At 48.1% G+C, this 13,875-nt stretch overlaps 1 protein-coding gene across 1 annotated transcript; it reads left to right on the forward strand.

Annotated features, from left to right (window-relative positions):
• The first annotated feature begins 2,410 nt into the window (after positions 1-2,410).
• On the forward strand, positions 2,411-13,084 carry LOC139835661 (uncharacterized). The gene is made up of 4 exons (XM_071825519.1): positions 2,411-2,695; positions 2,763-5,133; positions 11,354-12,030; positions 12,128-13,084. Exons 1-4 carry the CDS (start codon positions 2,411-2,413, stop codon positions 13,082-13,084), a joined length of 4,290 nt encoding a protein of 1,429 aa, XP_071681620.1.
• Positions 13,085-13,875: the final 791 nt, after the last annotated feature.

Consider the following 13,875-nt stretch of genomic DNA (forward strand, 5'->3'; position numbering starts at 1 on the left):
CTTCTTCTATCGGGTGTGCGGTCAGCGCTCCCGATGGGAGTAGCCCCCGAGTCTAGGTACTCTTCATCAAGAACGTTTGTTCGTAATGTAACACTTTCGATCTTCAAGGGTATGAACACCAAATCCCTCTGTTAGCCTACATCTGCATAGAATAGATCTTGGCTATGTTATTTTGTCGGTAGAAAAAAAAAGTTTTGGTACGGAACCCTACAGTGGTATCAAAGCAATCTATGTGTAAATGTATTGGTACGGCTAGAGCACACAAAGATATGCGGGCATTCATTTCCTAACTAGATGGACCTAGCGCGCGCTGCTGCGCCCGTTCGATGTATAGCAGCGATAATGTGGAGGCAATCGAAGCTTCTCCTCACATGAATATTTGTTTGGCTGTAACGGCACTACAACATTCCTCCTATTCTTTTACTCGATATTTTGAAGGACACTACAACAAAATCTAAGGTTATACGACCAATTTTCAATGGATCAATGCTGACCTTTTAACTGTTTAGCCATAACCAGCAGGTAGAGAAGAGACATTTGCCTGTGTTGTTCCATATCAACATACCCACAAAAGATTCTCAGTACAACTTCTTCTTAGGCAAAAGAAGAAACATACAAATTGTACCACTTTATGTGGAAACCACAACCAAATTCTTTTTGTTCTATAGTCTGGACAATAATCTTGCAGCGAAAAATCTCGTTGTGCAAATATAGTGCATAGTAGATCACAATCAGGGGAAACACATCCTACGAAACATTTAATGCCCATGGTTTGTGCGTTATGAGCTTATAAATAGTATAAGGCACAATAGCAGGCACTTCTGGTGCTCTCTTTCAGAGGGACAGTACACAAAATACACCACTCTGATGATTCTAAGATTTTTTTTCCATCAGCCGCAAAGCAACATTGCAATTGGGAATGAACTCCAATCTTATAAGAAAAATAAATAGCTATTTCAAGAAGACTATGTGGATTAACAAAAATTTATAGACCCATATCTAGCTGATAGAGCCCATATAGCTGCAACACAAGATATTAAAAAACAGAGATAAACCTAAATTACTCCCTTATTGAATAATTGGCAATGTATCGACTTAATGTCGTACCATTACAGAAGAGATAAAACTTAAAATCGGGTGAAAGTGCAACACAAAATGAGGGCTATTGTAGGTTCCATGCGGCTTTTCGTTTCAGATCCTGCATCGAGATGCTCTGCACTAGCTACCCACAAAGTAAGAATTGCAGTAATGCATATGATCAGGAAAAAAAATGCTGCTATAAGTGAAGGAGCGGAAAGCACGGTATTCTCCTCCCAAAAATAATGTATGGCCTTGGGTAAGTCTCCACACCAACTAAAAGAACACATCTCTAGGGAGAACTAAGACAAACAAAACTACAACTCTATCATATGAATCTACATGAGAAAAAAGGACTTTCGCCATTGCTTACCAAAACCAAAAATTCAATTAGCTGGCCCAAATCTTATGGCCTTCTCAAAAATGACGTTGCTGGAGACCAAAGGGAGGAAGTGTCAACTCCTCGCCGTATTCTGTAGTGGTACCAGTGTTACGTGAGGCCATCAACCACCAGGTCAATCTTTATCACCAGTATCTTGATGAGTTATAAGCACTGGGTAGAGAATCAGCTGACAGAAAAGCACAGAATTATTCATGCATTCCATACAACACCATCTTTACATCATCTACATGAAGAGTAGCTGGAGTTATCCTTATGTGCAACATGAGAAACAGAAAACAGTAGTTATAAGCCGAAATTATAACACGTTCATGGTATTGTCCAAAATGAGATGTTTAGCCAGAAGTGTTAGTTATTTAAGCCTTATAGTGACAGTTGATGGGTGAAAAATACTGTTGTAAGTGCTCAATATTTTAATATTTGTAAATTTTGGATCTAAATCCAGTGTCCTTATGTGTACATTGGACTGAACCAAGATGTTACTATTTGCAATACACGTCGAAGTCTTAGCAAGTACTGCACGTAGAGGTTGAAATAACGGCACACAATTTACATAGCTGTCAAAGACCTGGACCCAGAGGTGAGAAGCCCAAGGGAGGAACCAGGCCCAAGGAGGGCCCAGGAGGGAGAAGAAGGCACCAGCCTGGGTCACCACTGGCAGCTGGATTACGTGAGGACAAAGGCAGTATTTAGGGAGAGTGGGGTTTTCCTTTTTTCGTTGGCTTGTAATTGGATTATGAACGGCGTTGCCGTGTGTGACTGGCTCGGGGGTGGTTGGGTGGATCGAGCCACCAAAATATTCTCTCCTGTGATTTGAATTGGAATAGATCTAGCCGACTCTTACAATTGGTAATCAGAGCCTTCCGATCCGATCTGGAGTTCCCCACCCATCACCACGCCACCACATTTTCGTCGAGGAAGCGCGCGGAAGCCATGGAGAATCTGTCTCCGGAGTCTCGCGCTCTCTACGATCTTCTCCGGACGGATTCCAGGGAGGAGTACGAGGAGAAGTTCATGGCCTACAAGAAGGAGGTGCTGGACGCGGTCAAGGTCTTCGTCGACGACACCTCGGTCGAGCTCAAGGAGATCCACGCCTCCGTCGACGGCGTCAAGTCGAAGGTGAGCCGGGATCTGGAGGTAGTCAAGGCCTCCATCGCTGAGGATCTCGACTCCATGAAGTCCACCTTCGGCTCCCAGATCGCGGCCCTCGCTGATGCGGTGAGCCGGATTCCGCGGCCGGATCCTGGTGACAAGACGGGCCCCCCTTCTGCTTCACCAACTGCAGGCCAGGGTGGATGCGCCGTCGGCCCTGATGGGCACTGCCGCGACACGCGTTACCGGGGATCGACAAGTGCTCCGCACTGGTCTTCCCCGGTCGGAGGTATGCAAACCGACCGTATCTGCAATTCCAGTGATAGATGGAAGCCTACATGTGAATCTGACCAAGGAACTCATGGCCACCGCGTCGATCTACCGCAATTTGACGGAGCAAATCCGAAATTGTGGCAGAGGCGTTGTGTGGAATATTTCCAGCGGTGCCACACTTCAGACGCTCTGGGCTTCTTATGCGTCGGGACAATTCACTGGAGTAGCTGCTACATGGCTGGAATCATACCTGCAGCACCACCCCTCAGCAACATGGGAAGAGTTCTCGTCAGCAGTGCTCAACCGATTCAGTAGGAATCAGCATCAGATTCTGGTAAGAAGGCTGTTCCACATTTCTCAGGAAACAACAGTAGAAGATTATGTTACCCGTTTCTCAGATTTGATGGACCAAATTGCTGCATATGAGACACATCCTGATCCAATCCATTACACCACTCGTTTCCTGGATGGGCTGAACGCCGGAGTCCGTGTGCTAGTGGCCATACAGCAGCCGAAGGATCTCGACACAGCCTACACACTTGCTCTATTGTATGAGGAACTTGGGGGCAGCGGCAGTTCAGTTGGACATGCACCGATATCGACCGTTCCTCACAGGCGATCACAGCACCCACATCAGTCGCAGGCGCAAAACCAATTCTCTCCGGCGACACAACAGCTACCGCCTCCTCCAGCGAAGTGGGTTTCCAAGGCCGTCGAGGAGAAGCGTGCACAGGAACAAAAGTCTGGCAATGGCGACAGATGGACGAGTTTGAGAGCCTACAGGCGTTCGAGGGGTCTCTGTTTCACTTGCGGAGAGAAGTATGGAAAGGATCACCAATGCAAGACTACTGTTCAACTACATGTGGTGCAGGAATTGATTGATTGCATGTACCCTGGTGACTCTAGTGATAGCGAGCAAACAGAAGATGAGCACCCTGGAGAACCTCCTCCCCGACAGGCTCAACATCAATTGCTGCTACTATCTACAGCTGCTATGAATACTGAGCTCACTTCACCAAAGACCATGCAGTTACAAGTGGAAATTCAGGGGCATAAATTTTTGTTTCTGGTCGATTCAGGCAGTTCATCATGTTTCATTGATGCTCAGAAGGCAGAGTTATTGCAAGGGAAGACATTGCTTGCGGAACCAATTCCAGTGAAGGTTGCAGGAGGAGCTATTCTACACAGTACAAACTGTTTCGAGTCTCTGGATTGGACAGCAGAGGGGGCAACATTCACTGATACATTCAAGGTTCTTGAGCTTGCCAGTTATGATGGTATCATCGGTCTTGATTGGCTGGGCAAGTACAGTCCCATGCTAACTCACTGGAAACAGGGCTGGATTGCCATCCAGCATGAAGGAAGACAGGTGGTGCTTCATGGCGATGGACCTGATAATTGCACCCACGCACTAGTTGAGATTCATCTGTTGCACGAAGCTGTAAAGGAAAATCATACCGTTCCTGAGGAGGTACAAGAGATTCTGGACAAATTTCCTTCAGTCTTTGAAACTCCAACAGGATTGCCACCACGGAGGAGATATGATCACCGTATACCCTTGATTCCGGGAGCAAGGCCAGTGTCAGTTAGACCCTACCGTGTAGCTCCGGAACTAAAGGATGAAATTGAGAAACAAATCAGAGAACTCTTGGCTCAAGGCGTTATTACCCATAGCAATAGTGCCTTTGGTTCTCCTGTATTGTTGGTAAGGAAGGAAGATAATACCTGGAGGCTCGTGGTCGATTACAGGCAACTGAATGCTCTAACCATCAAGGGCAAGTATCCATTACCCGTCATCGACGAACTTCTTGATGAACTCGCGGGATCAAAGTGGTTCTCTAAGCTGGACTTGAAGGCTGGTTATCATCAAATTCGCCTAGCTCCAGGAGAAGAGCATAAGACAGCATTCCAAACACACAATGGGCAATACGAGTTCAAGGTGATGGCCTTTGGATTAACAGGAGCTCCCGCGACCTTCCAGCATGCGATGAATGCCACCCTGGCTCCAGTACTGAGGAAATTTGCTGTTGTTTTCTTCGATGACATACTAATTTACAGCGCGACCTATTCGGAACATTTGCAACATCTCTCGACTGTGTTGTCCATTCTCCAGAAGGATCAGTGGCAGGTGAAGCCCAGCAAGTGCGTGTTTGCTCAAGAGCAAGTGGCCTATCTGGGACATGTTATATCCGCAGCTGGCGTCGCAACTGATGGCTCCAAGATAGAGTCGATCAAGAACTGGGTTCAGCCAGCGAATCAGAAGGAACTTCGAGGGTTCCTAGGCTTGACCGGTTACTACAGGAAGTTCATCAAGAACTATGCTATCATCAGTCAACCGCTTACAGCCTTGCTCAAAAAAGGGGTTGTTTTCGTTTGGATGGAAGTCACAGACACTGCCTTCCTGTTATCACCGGAATTTGACCAAGTCAGAGGTGGGCCGCGATCAAGATGGGTTTTGAGATTATATACTGAAGAAGTACGTGAATCGGCCTTATATGCGAAGTTGGGCTAAATTGCCCATGTATCTGTAATATAGTAGATCGCATCTTAGATAGAGTTTCACCCGTGCACGGTTAGGTGCACGCCTAAATTAGAAAGTCCCCTGGACTATAAATATGTATCTAGGGTTTATGGAATAAACAACAACCAACGTTCAACCAACAAATCAATCTTGGCGCATCGCCAACTCCTTCGTCTCGAGGGTTTCTACCGGTAAGCAACATGCTGCCTAGATCGCATCTTGCGATCTAGGCAGCACAAGCTTTATGTTGTTCATGCGTTGCTCGTACTGAAGCCTTTTTGATGGCGAGCGACGTAGTTATCATAGATGTGTTAGGGTTAGCATAGTTCTTCGCGTAACATGCTATCGTAGTGCAACCCTTGCATGTCTAGCCGCCCTTACACCTATCTTAGGTGTAGGGGCGGCACCCCGCTTGATCATTATTTAGTAGATCTGATCCGTTACGGTTGCTCCTTGTTCATCAAGGATTAGTTTAATATCTGCAATAGTTAGGCCTTACAAAGGGCTGGAGGATCCAGCGGCACGTAGGGTGTCGTTTGCTAGTCCTAGACAGGATGTTCCGGGGATCAACCTCGTGTTGGTTTTTAGGCCTTGTCTAGGATCGGCTTACGATCACCGTGCGTGGCCGCGAGGCCCAATCCTGAGTAGGATGATCCGATTATGCGGTGAAAACCCTAAATCGTCGTAGATCTCATTAGCTTTATCTTGATCAAGCAGGACCACCATATATTCGTGCACCTCGTACGAATCATGGGTGGATCGGCTCCTTGAGCCGATTCACAGGATAACCTGAGAGCCGATCGAGGCTCGTATTTAATGTTTACGTGTATGCCATGCAGGAAACTAAGCGAGGCATCTCCATCACCTTCCTGACCAGGTATAGGTCAGGTGGCACGCCCTTGCAATCAGCATCGGACGTGTGACCAGAAGGCTTTGCGGGCCGTCGCTCGGAGGGACCTCGGCCAGCCGCAGCCCTAGGTTGTTCCCGGCTCTACTGTGTTGCCCGTCGCTGCCCGCCGGTGGGTTTCGGACGTCAACACATTCTGGTAAAAACTAAATCTGACGACGAGTTTCACTGGGGGGCAGAACAGCAACAGGCGTTTGATGAGATTAAGCGTTACCTGACGACGCCGCCTGTGCTAGTTCCGCCCCAGCAAGACAGGCCGTTCTACATCTACTTGTCAGTAGCTGACACATCCATCGCTTCGGTAGTGGTGCAACTCTACGAAGGCATGGAAAAGGTCGTTTTCTACCTTAGCAGAAGGATGCTGGACGCGGAGACAAGATATCCTGAGGTTGAAAAACTTTGCCTCTGCCTGTTCTTTACCTGCACCAAGCTTCATCACATCCTTTTGACGGCAGAGATCATCGTCATATGCAAGTCAGATGTTGTCAATCACATGTTGTCGGCCCCTGTTTTGAAAGGCCGACTTGGTAAGAGGATGTTTGCGTTGTCAGAGTTCGATCTCCAGATCACCGCGAAAGCAGTCAAGGGACAAGCGTTGGCCGATCTTATCGCTGAACGGATCAGTACCAATATAGCAGCACTATCTATACGTGCATGGGCTATGTTCTTCGATGGATCGGCTTGCGACGATGGTTGTGGCATCGGCATACTGCTCGTGTCGCCCCGGGGGGCAGAATACTCCTTCTCCATCAGATTATCTACCCCTTGCACCAATAACGTAGCAGAATATGAGGCAGTACGTAAGGGAATGGAGCTACTACTGGAAGCCGGGGCAGAAGCAGTAGAGCTTTTTGGAGACTCCAAGTTGGTGATTAACCAGCTCACGGATGAATATAAGTGCGAGAGTGAATCGCTTTTCCCATATTGGATGGAATGCCGTGAGTTGATGACACAGTTTCGGTACATCAACTTTAATTGGGTCCCAAGATCCCGAAACACCGAGGCCAACAATCTCGCACAAATGGCGTCAGGCTACATAGATACAGCTGACGGGTCAGAAGTTCAGATACAATTCCTGGAACAGGATGATTGGAGAGCCGAAATCTTCAATTACTTAAAAGATTCGGCTCGGGGGGCACCTAAACGGATAAGATACAAAGCCATGAAGTATGTCCTCATTGGAGACGACATGTTCTACAGGACGTTGGAAGGGTTGCTACTCAAGTGCCTGGGGCCAACTGAGTCTAATCGGCTCTTACATGAGGTGCATGAAGGCGCCTGTGGAACGCATCAGTCGGCTCATAAGATGAAGTGGCTGATCAGACGATCAGGGTTTTATTGGCCCACCATGCTTGAAGATTGCTTCAATTATTACAAGGGGTGCCAAGCGTGTCAGATGTTCGGGAAGATTCAGATGGTACCAGCATCAGCGATGAACCCCATCATCAAGCCTTGGCCATTTCGGGGGTGGGGCATGGATATGATCGGCAAAATCCATCCGGCGTCGAGCAAAAAACACGAATGGATTTTGGTTATCACAGATTACTTCACCAAGTGGGTGGAAGCCGTCCCTATGAAGAAGGTGAAATCAGAAGATGTGATCAAGTTTGTGAAAGAACACGTCATTCATAGGTTCGGAATTCCCCAAACTATCACGACCGATGGAGGGTCGGTCTTTGTTTCTAAGGAATTCAGGAAGTTCTGCGATGACATGGGGATTAAACTGATCCGATCATCTCTGTACTATGCTCAAGCTAATGGGCAAGCTGAAGCGTCCAATCAGAGCCTGATCAAGCTGATCAAGAGGAAAATTGACGAGAACCCTAGGGACTGGCATGAGAAGTTATCAGAAGCATTATGGGCCTACCGCATGTCGTGCCATGGAGCTATAAAGACTTCGCCGTACCAGCTTGTCTATGGACAGGAAGCCGTATTACCTTGGGAAATTACGGCTGGATCAAGACGTGTCACGTTTCAGAAAGATCTGACAGCTGAAGAATATGCAGCCTTGATGAGTGATACTATTGAGGACGCAACAGAACTTAGGCTTTGGTCGTTGGAGAAGATTAAGGAGAACAAAGCCAGGGTGGCTCGTGCCTACAATAAGAAAGTTAGACCAAAGGAGTTTCAAATTGGTGATCTAGTATGGGAAGCTGTGTTGCCGTTGGGAACCAGGGACAAGGCATATGGCAAATGGTCTCCTAATTGGCATGGTCCGTACAAAGTTGTCCAGGCCTTGAAGGGTAATGCATACATGCTGGAAGAATTGAGCGGCGAGAAGTTCCCAGTAGCTGTCAATGGTCAACACCTCAAGAAGTATTTCCCAAGCATGTGGGATGATGGGCAGTAAGATGTGGGGGCTGATGTAAAATCGGCCAGTAAAAAAAAAATCACAGCCGATGCGCAGACATCGACTTGAGAAAACATATGGAGATAACAGTATGCAAATGCAGCCGATGCACGGGCATCGACTTCAGAATCACAAAGCCGATACACTGATATCGACTCTAGAGGAATAAGCTCAGATTAGCAAGTTAACGGAATCGGTTCAGACCAGAAATCATGATAGGTGAGACGAATCTCCTAATGGTTGCTGAGGAGTTCAATCTGATGGTTTGGACGAGAATTAGGCCTACTGAGGCCTGTTGGACTGTGCGTTTAGGCAACAGTTTGGCCTCAGATCACCGTACGAGCCGATGTTTCGCTATCGGCTCTCTGTACGACAACTCCATTCAACAATCGGCAAGGTTGACAAGGAAGCAAAGTTAATTAAAGGATATTTTCTTCATTAATAAGGGGATTTCTTACAAAGAAAGAGCCGATTGCTCAGGGAAGGAAAGGGGCAAAAGCCGACTACTACTACTGGTCCCTAATCTAGGGGCCGTTGCTGCCCTCGTCGTCGCTGCCTCCGGCGCAGCTGCTGAGAGGCTCCTCATCAGAGCTTCCGTAGCCTTCTACGGGAGCCTCATCTTCCTCATCGTCGTCATCACAGTCGTCGTCCCACCAGGTGCGGAGGCGCTTCGCTGGTGGGTAACCTTCGAGGGAGTCGTCGTCGTCATCCTCCCCATCTGCCTCTTCCTCGGAGGAAGTGAAATCATCCCAGGAGAAGCGGTCGTCCTCGCTCTCCGCCTCCTCTTCCCCCTCGACGAGGAATTGGAGGTCGCCCTCTCCGTCGGTCAGGGATTTGTCATCCTCAGACCAGATGGAGGAATCGTGTTCCTCTTTGTCCCACGTCGTTGGGGCGAGAATGTCGTGCACCGCCAACGAGCCCCACTCCGGTGTCGGCTCGCGGGATGAGGAGGAGTCAGAGAAGACCGATGAGGAAGAAGAGGAAGACATGGCTATGGGAGATTGGGGGTTTTTTGGGAGCCGATGGCCAGAACAGAGCAAGGTGATGAAGTGGCAAACTGCTCAGAGCGGTTAAATAAAGGGGCTATAGTAGAAATTCAATGCCACAGCAGTTTCCGAGGAGGTGGTGCCCAAAGACAACGGTCAAATCACGTAGAAAAGTTGAGAAGACAGGGCATCATGATGAAGAATGCTGCGACGGTTCTGCTCTGCCATGACATGACCCGACGAAGAAAAAACAGAGTGATTTTGGAATTATCAATTCCAAAACCAGGGGGGCATGTGTTATCACCGGAATTTGACCAAGTCAGAGGTGGGCCGCGATCAAGATGGGTTTTGAGATTATATACTAAAGAAGTACGTGAATCGGCCTTATATGCGAAGTTGGGCTAAATTGCCCATGTATCTGTAATATATTAGATCGCATCTTAGATAGAGTTTCACCCGTGCACGGTTAGGTGCACGCCTAAATTAGAAAGTCCCCTGGACTATAAATATGTATCTAGGGTTTATGGAATAAACAACAACCAACGTTCAACCAACAAATCAATCTCGGCGCATCGCCAACTCCTTCGTCTCGAGGGTTTCTACCGGTAAGCAACATGCTGCCTAGATCGCATCTTGCGATCTAGGCAGCACAAGCTTTATGTTGTTCATGCGTTGCTCGTACTGAAGCCTTTTTGATGGCGAGCAACGTAGTTATCATAGATGTGTTAGGGTTAGCATAGTTCTTCGCGTAACATGCTATCGTAGTGCAACCCTTGCATGTCTAGCCGCCCTTACACCTATCTTAGGTGTAGGGGCGGCACCCCGCTTGATCATTATTTAGTAGATCTGATCCGTTACGGTTGCTCCTTGTTCATCAAGGATTAGTTTAATATCTGCAATAGTTAGGCCTTACAAAGGGCTGGAGGATCCAGCAGCACGTAGGGTGTCGTTTGCTAGTCCTAGACAGGATGTTCCGGGGATCAACCTCGTGTTGGTTTTTAGGCCTTGTCTAGGATCGGCTTACGATCACCGTGCGTGGCCACGAGGCCCAATCCTGAGTAGGATGATCCGATTATGCGGTGAAAACCCTAAATCGTCGTAGATCTCATTAGCTTTATCTTGATCAAGCAGGACCACCATATATTCGTGCACCTCGTACGAATCATGGGTGGATCGGCTCCTTGAGCCGATTCACAGGATAACCTGAGAGCCGATCGAGGCTCGTATTTAATGTTTACGTGTATGCCATGCAGGAAACTAAGCGAGGCATCTCCATCACCTTCCTGACCAGGTATAGGTCAGGTGGCACGCCCTTGCAATCAGCATCGGACGTGTGACCAGAAGGCTTTGCGGGCCGTCGCTCGGAGGGACCTCGGCCAGCCGCAGCCCTAGGTTGTTCCCGGCTCTACTGTGTTGCCCGTCGCTGCCCGCCGGTGGGTTTCAGACGTCAACACTTCCAAGTTTTGAAGGATGCACTCGTGTCAGCACCAGTTCTAGCTTTACCAGATTTTACTCAGCAATTCGTCATCGACACTGATGCGTGTGACGTGGGCATTGGAGCGGTACTGTCGCAAAAGGGGCATCCACTGGCTTATGTAAGCAGAGCTTTGGGACCGCGTAACAGGAGCCTCTCTGTTTACGAGAAGGAATACTTGGCCATCTTATTGGCCGTTCAGCAGTGGCGACCATATTTACAAATGGGGGAGTTCGTGATTCGCACTGACCACAAGTCTCACCCATCTCACAGATCAGAGGTTACACACGGACTGGCAGAAAAAGGCGCTCACCAAGCTGATGGGTTTGCAGTACACAGTACAGTATAAGAAGGGCATACACAATGGCGCTGCTGATGCTCTATCAAGGAAACCACCAGAAAGCTCACAACTCTTTGTGATTTCTACTCTGAAGCCAGCTTGGCTCTCTTCCGTTGCAGACAACTATGCTACTGACGACCACGCGCAACACTTACTCCAGAAATTGGCATTAGATCCCAAGTCTGTTGACACCTACACGATTGACCAGGGCATCTTGCGCCACAAGGGTCGAATTTATGTGGGGGCTGATGCTGCTCTACAACAGCGACTCATCTCTGCCTTCCATGACAGCCCACAAGGAGGGCATTCAGGATTTCCTGTGACTTACCGCCGGATATCTTCGCTGTTCAGTTGGCCTGGCATGAAGACGAAGATTCGTGAGTATGTGAGGGCCTGTCATATCTGCCAACAAGCTAAACCGGAGCGTCTGCCACCGGCTGGATTGCTACAACCTTTGCCAGTTCCCTCGGAGCCATGGGAAGTTGCCACCATGGATTTCATCGACGGGTTGCCTCCTTCACGCACTTACAACTGTTTGCTGGTTGTCGTTGACAAATTCTCCAAATATGCCCATTTTATTCCTCTTAAACATCCTTACACTGCCAGCAAGGTTGCGGATTTGTTTGTCGACAACATATACCGACTCCACAGCATGCCATTCTCTCGTGTCTGACAGAGATCCTGTATTCACCAGCCACTTCTGGCAGGCAGTTTTCCGTGCAACTGGAACACAGCTGAAGATGAGTACAACGAACCATCCAGAGACGGACGGTCAGACAGAACGAGTAAATCAGTCCATTGAGTGCTATTTGCGATGCTTCATTAGTGCTCATCCTCACCAGTGGGCCAAGTGGATCAGTCTGTGTGAATTCTGGTATAACACCAACTGGCATTCTTCACTGGGTAAGTCTCCCTTCGAGGTTCTCTATGGCAGGCAGCCAAGGTACTTTGGCATTACGGCTACGGATCACATTGCTCCTCATGACGTCCAAGAGTGGCTCAAGGAACGATCCCTGATCCTTGCATCTGTCCGCCAACACCTCTTGCAAATGCAGCAGCGCATGAAACATCAAGCTGACAAGAATCGACGGGAGCGCAGTTTCTCAGTGGGTGACCAGGTTTTTCTTCGACTCCAGCCGTACATTCAGTCATCGGTAGTTCGGCGGGCAAATCATAAGTTGTCCTTCAAGTTCTTCGGCCCCTATGAAGTGTTGGAGCGTATTGGGCAGGTGGCTTACAAGTTACAGCTACCAGAGTCCAGCCGTGTTCACCCCGTATTCCATGTGTCTCAGCTCAAACCGTGTGTTGGCCCAGGTACACAAGTAACACAGACTTTACCTGCAGCTGACGCTTTGTTCCAGGTTCCAATTCAAGTCCTGCATCAACGGGTGCGCCAGCGTGGTCATCGCACCGTGACTCAAGTGTTGGTCCAGTGGAGTGGAACTGATGAAGCGCAAGCCACCTGGGAGGATCTGGAGCGGCTGAAGCAAGCCTTTCCTTATGCTCCTGCTTGGGGGCAAGCAGGATTTCAAGAGGAGGGGATTGTCAACGACCTGGACCCGGAGGTGAGAAGCCCAAGGGAGGAACCAGGCCCAAGGAGAAGCAGGCCCAGGAGGGAGAAGAAGGCACCAGCCTGGCTCACCACTGGCAGCTGGATTACGTGAGGACAAAGGCAGTATTTAGGGAGAGTGGGGTTTTCCTTTTTTCGTTGGCTTGTAATTGGATTATGAACGGCGTTGCCGTGTGTGACTGGCTCGGGGGTGGTTGGGTGGATCGAGCCACCAAAATATTCTCTCCTGTGATTTGAATTGGAATAGATCTAGCCGACTCTTACAATAGCATGGGCAGAACAAACCATGCAGAAATTTGTAGTAAAAAATCTATGATAACCCTCAGCGTTCCCATGCACCTTTTAATGGTTGAGACTGTAAATTAGTAAATGAAAGATCATTAGGTGCATGAATTGTAAGGATAGCGTTTTCTCAAATATGTATTGCAATATTTAGATATCTGAGTATAACAAAGTCTGGAGATCTTAGCATAACACAAGGTAAAGATGGCATCAAGCATTCAAAATTTCAAGTTATTGAACTTGCATCGAACACATCCAAGATGTCAAACAATCACGTTGGATCACTCTCAAACACTACCCCTGACAGTAAATTATGGCTAATATTCAAGTATCGCAGTGTGCTAGCCACATATGAGTTAGATATTGATGCAAGCGACCCGAGAACTGATTGCGGTTGAAATCAACATGGATTGGGTTCAGCAACTGTGCAAATATGTCATCCAGTTTTCCGGCGAAGTTCGTTTCCATGGAGATCCAAATATTTGAAGCTAGTTTTTCAAGATTCTGAAAGGCAACGATAATGCATCACCAAAACAATTAGAAGAGAGGTTGAGATGTCCCAGGTTACTCAATCTAGCCCATTCAGCCGGAATCGAGCCGACG

The sequence above is a fragment of the Lolium perenne genome, chromosome 2 (assembly GCF_019359855.2).
Source record: "Lolium perenne isolate Kyuss_39 chromosome 2, Kyuss_2.0, whole genome shotgun sequence".
In the NCBI taxonomy this organism is placed as follows: Eukaryota; Viridiplantae; Streptophyta; class Magnoliopsida; order Poales; family Poaceae; genus Lolium; species Lolium perenne.

Bases quoted from the DNA above. Each gene is read 5' to 3' on its own strand.
- LOC139835661 (XM_071825519.1), top strand. From the start codon at position 2,411: ATGGAGAATCTGTCTCCGGAGTCTCGCGCTCTCTACGATCTTCTCCGG. The intron at 2,696-2,762 runs GTGAGCCGGATT...CACCAACTGCAG, and splicing joins TCGCGGCCCTCGCTGATGCG to GCCAGGGTGGATGCGCCGTC. The intron at 12,031-12,127 runs GTTGCGGATTTG...CACTTCTGGCAG, and splicing joins ATCCTTACACTGCCAGCAAG to GCAGTTTTCCGTGCAACTGG.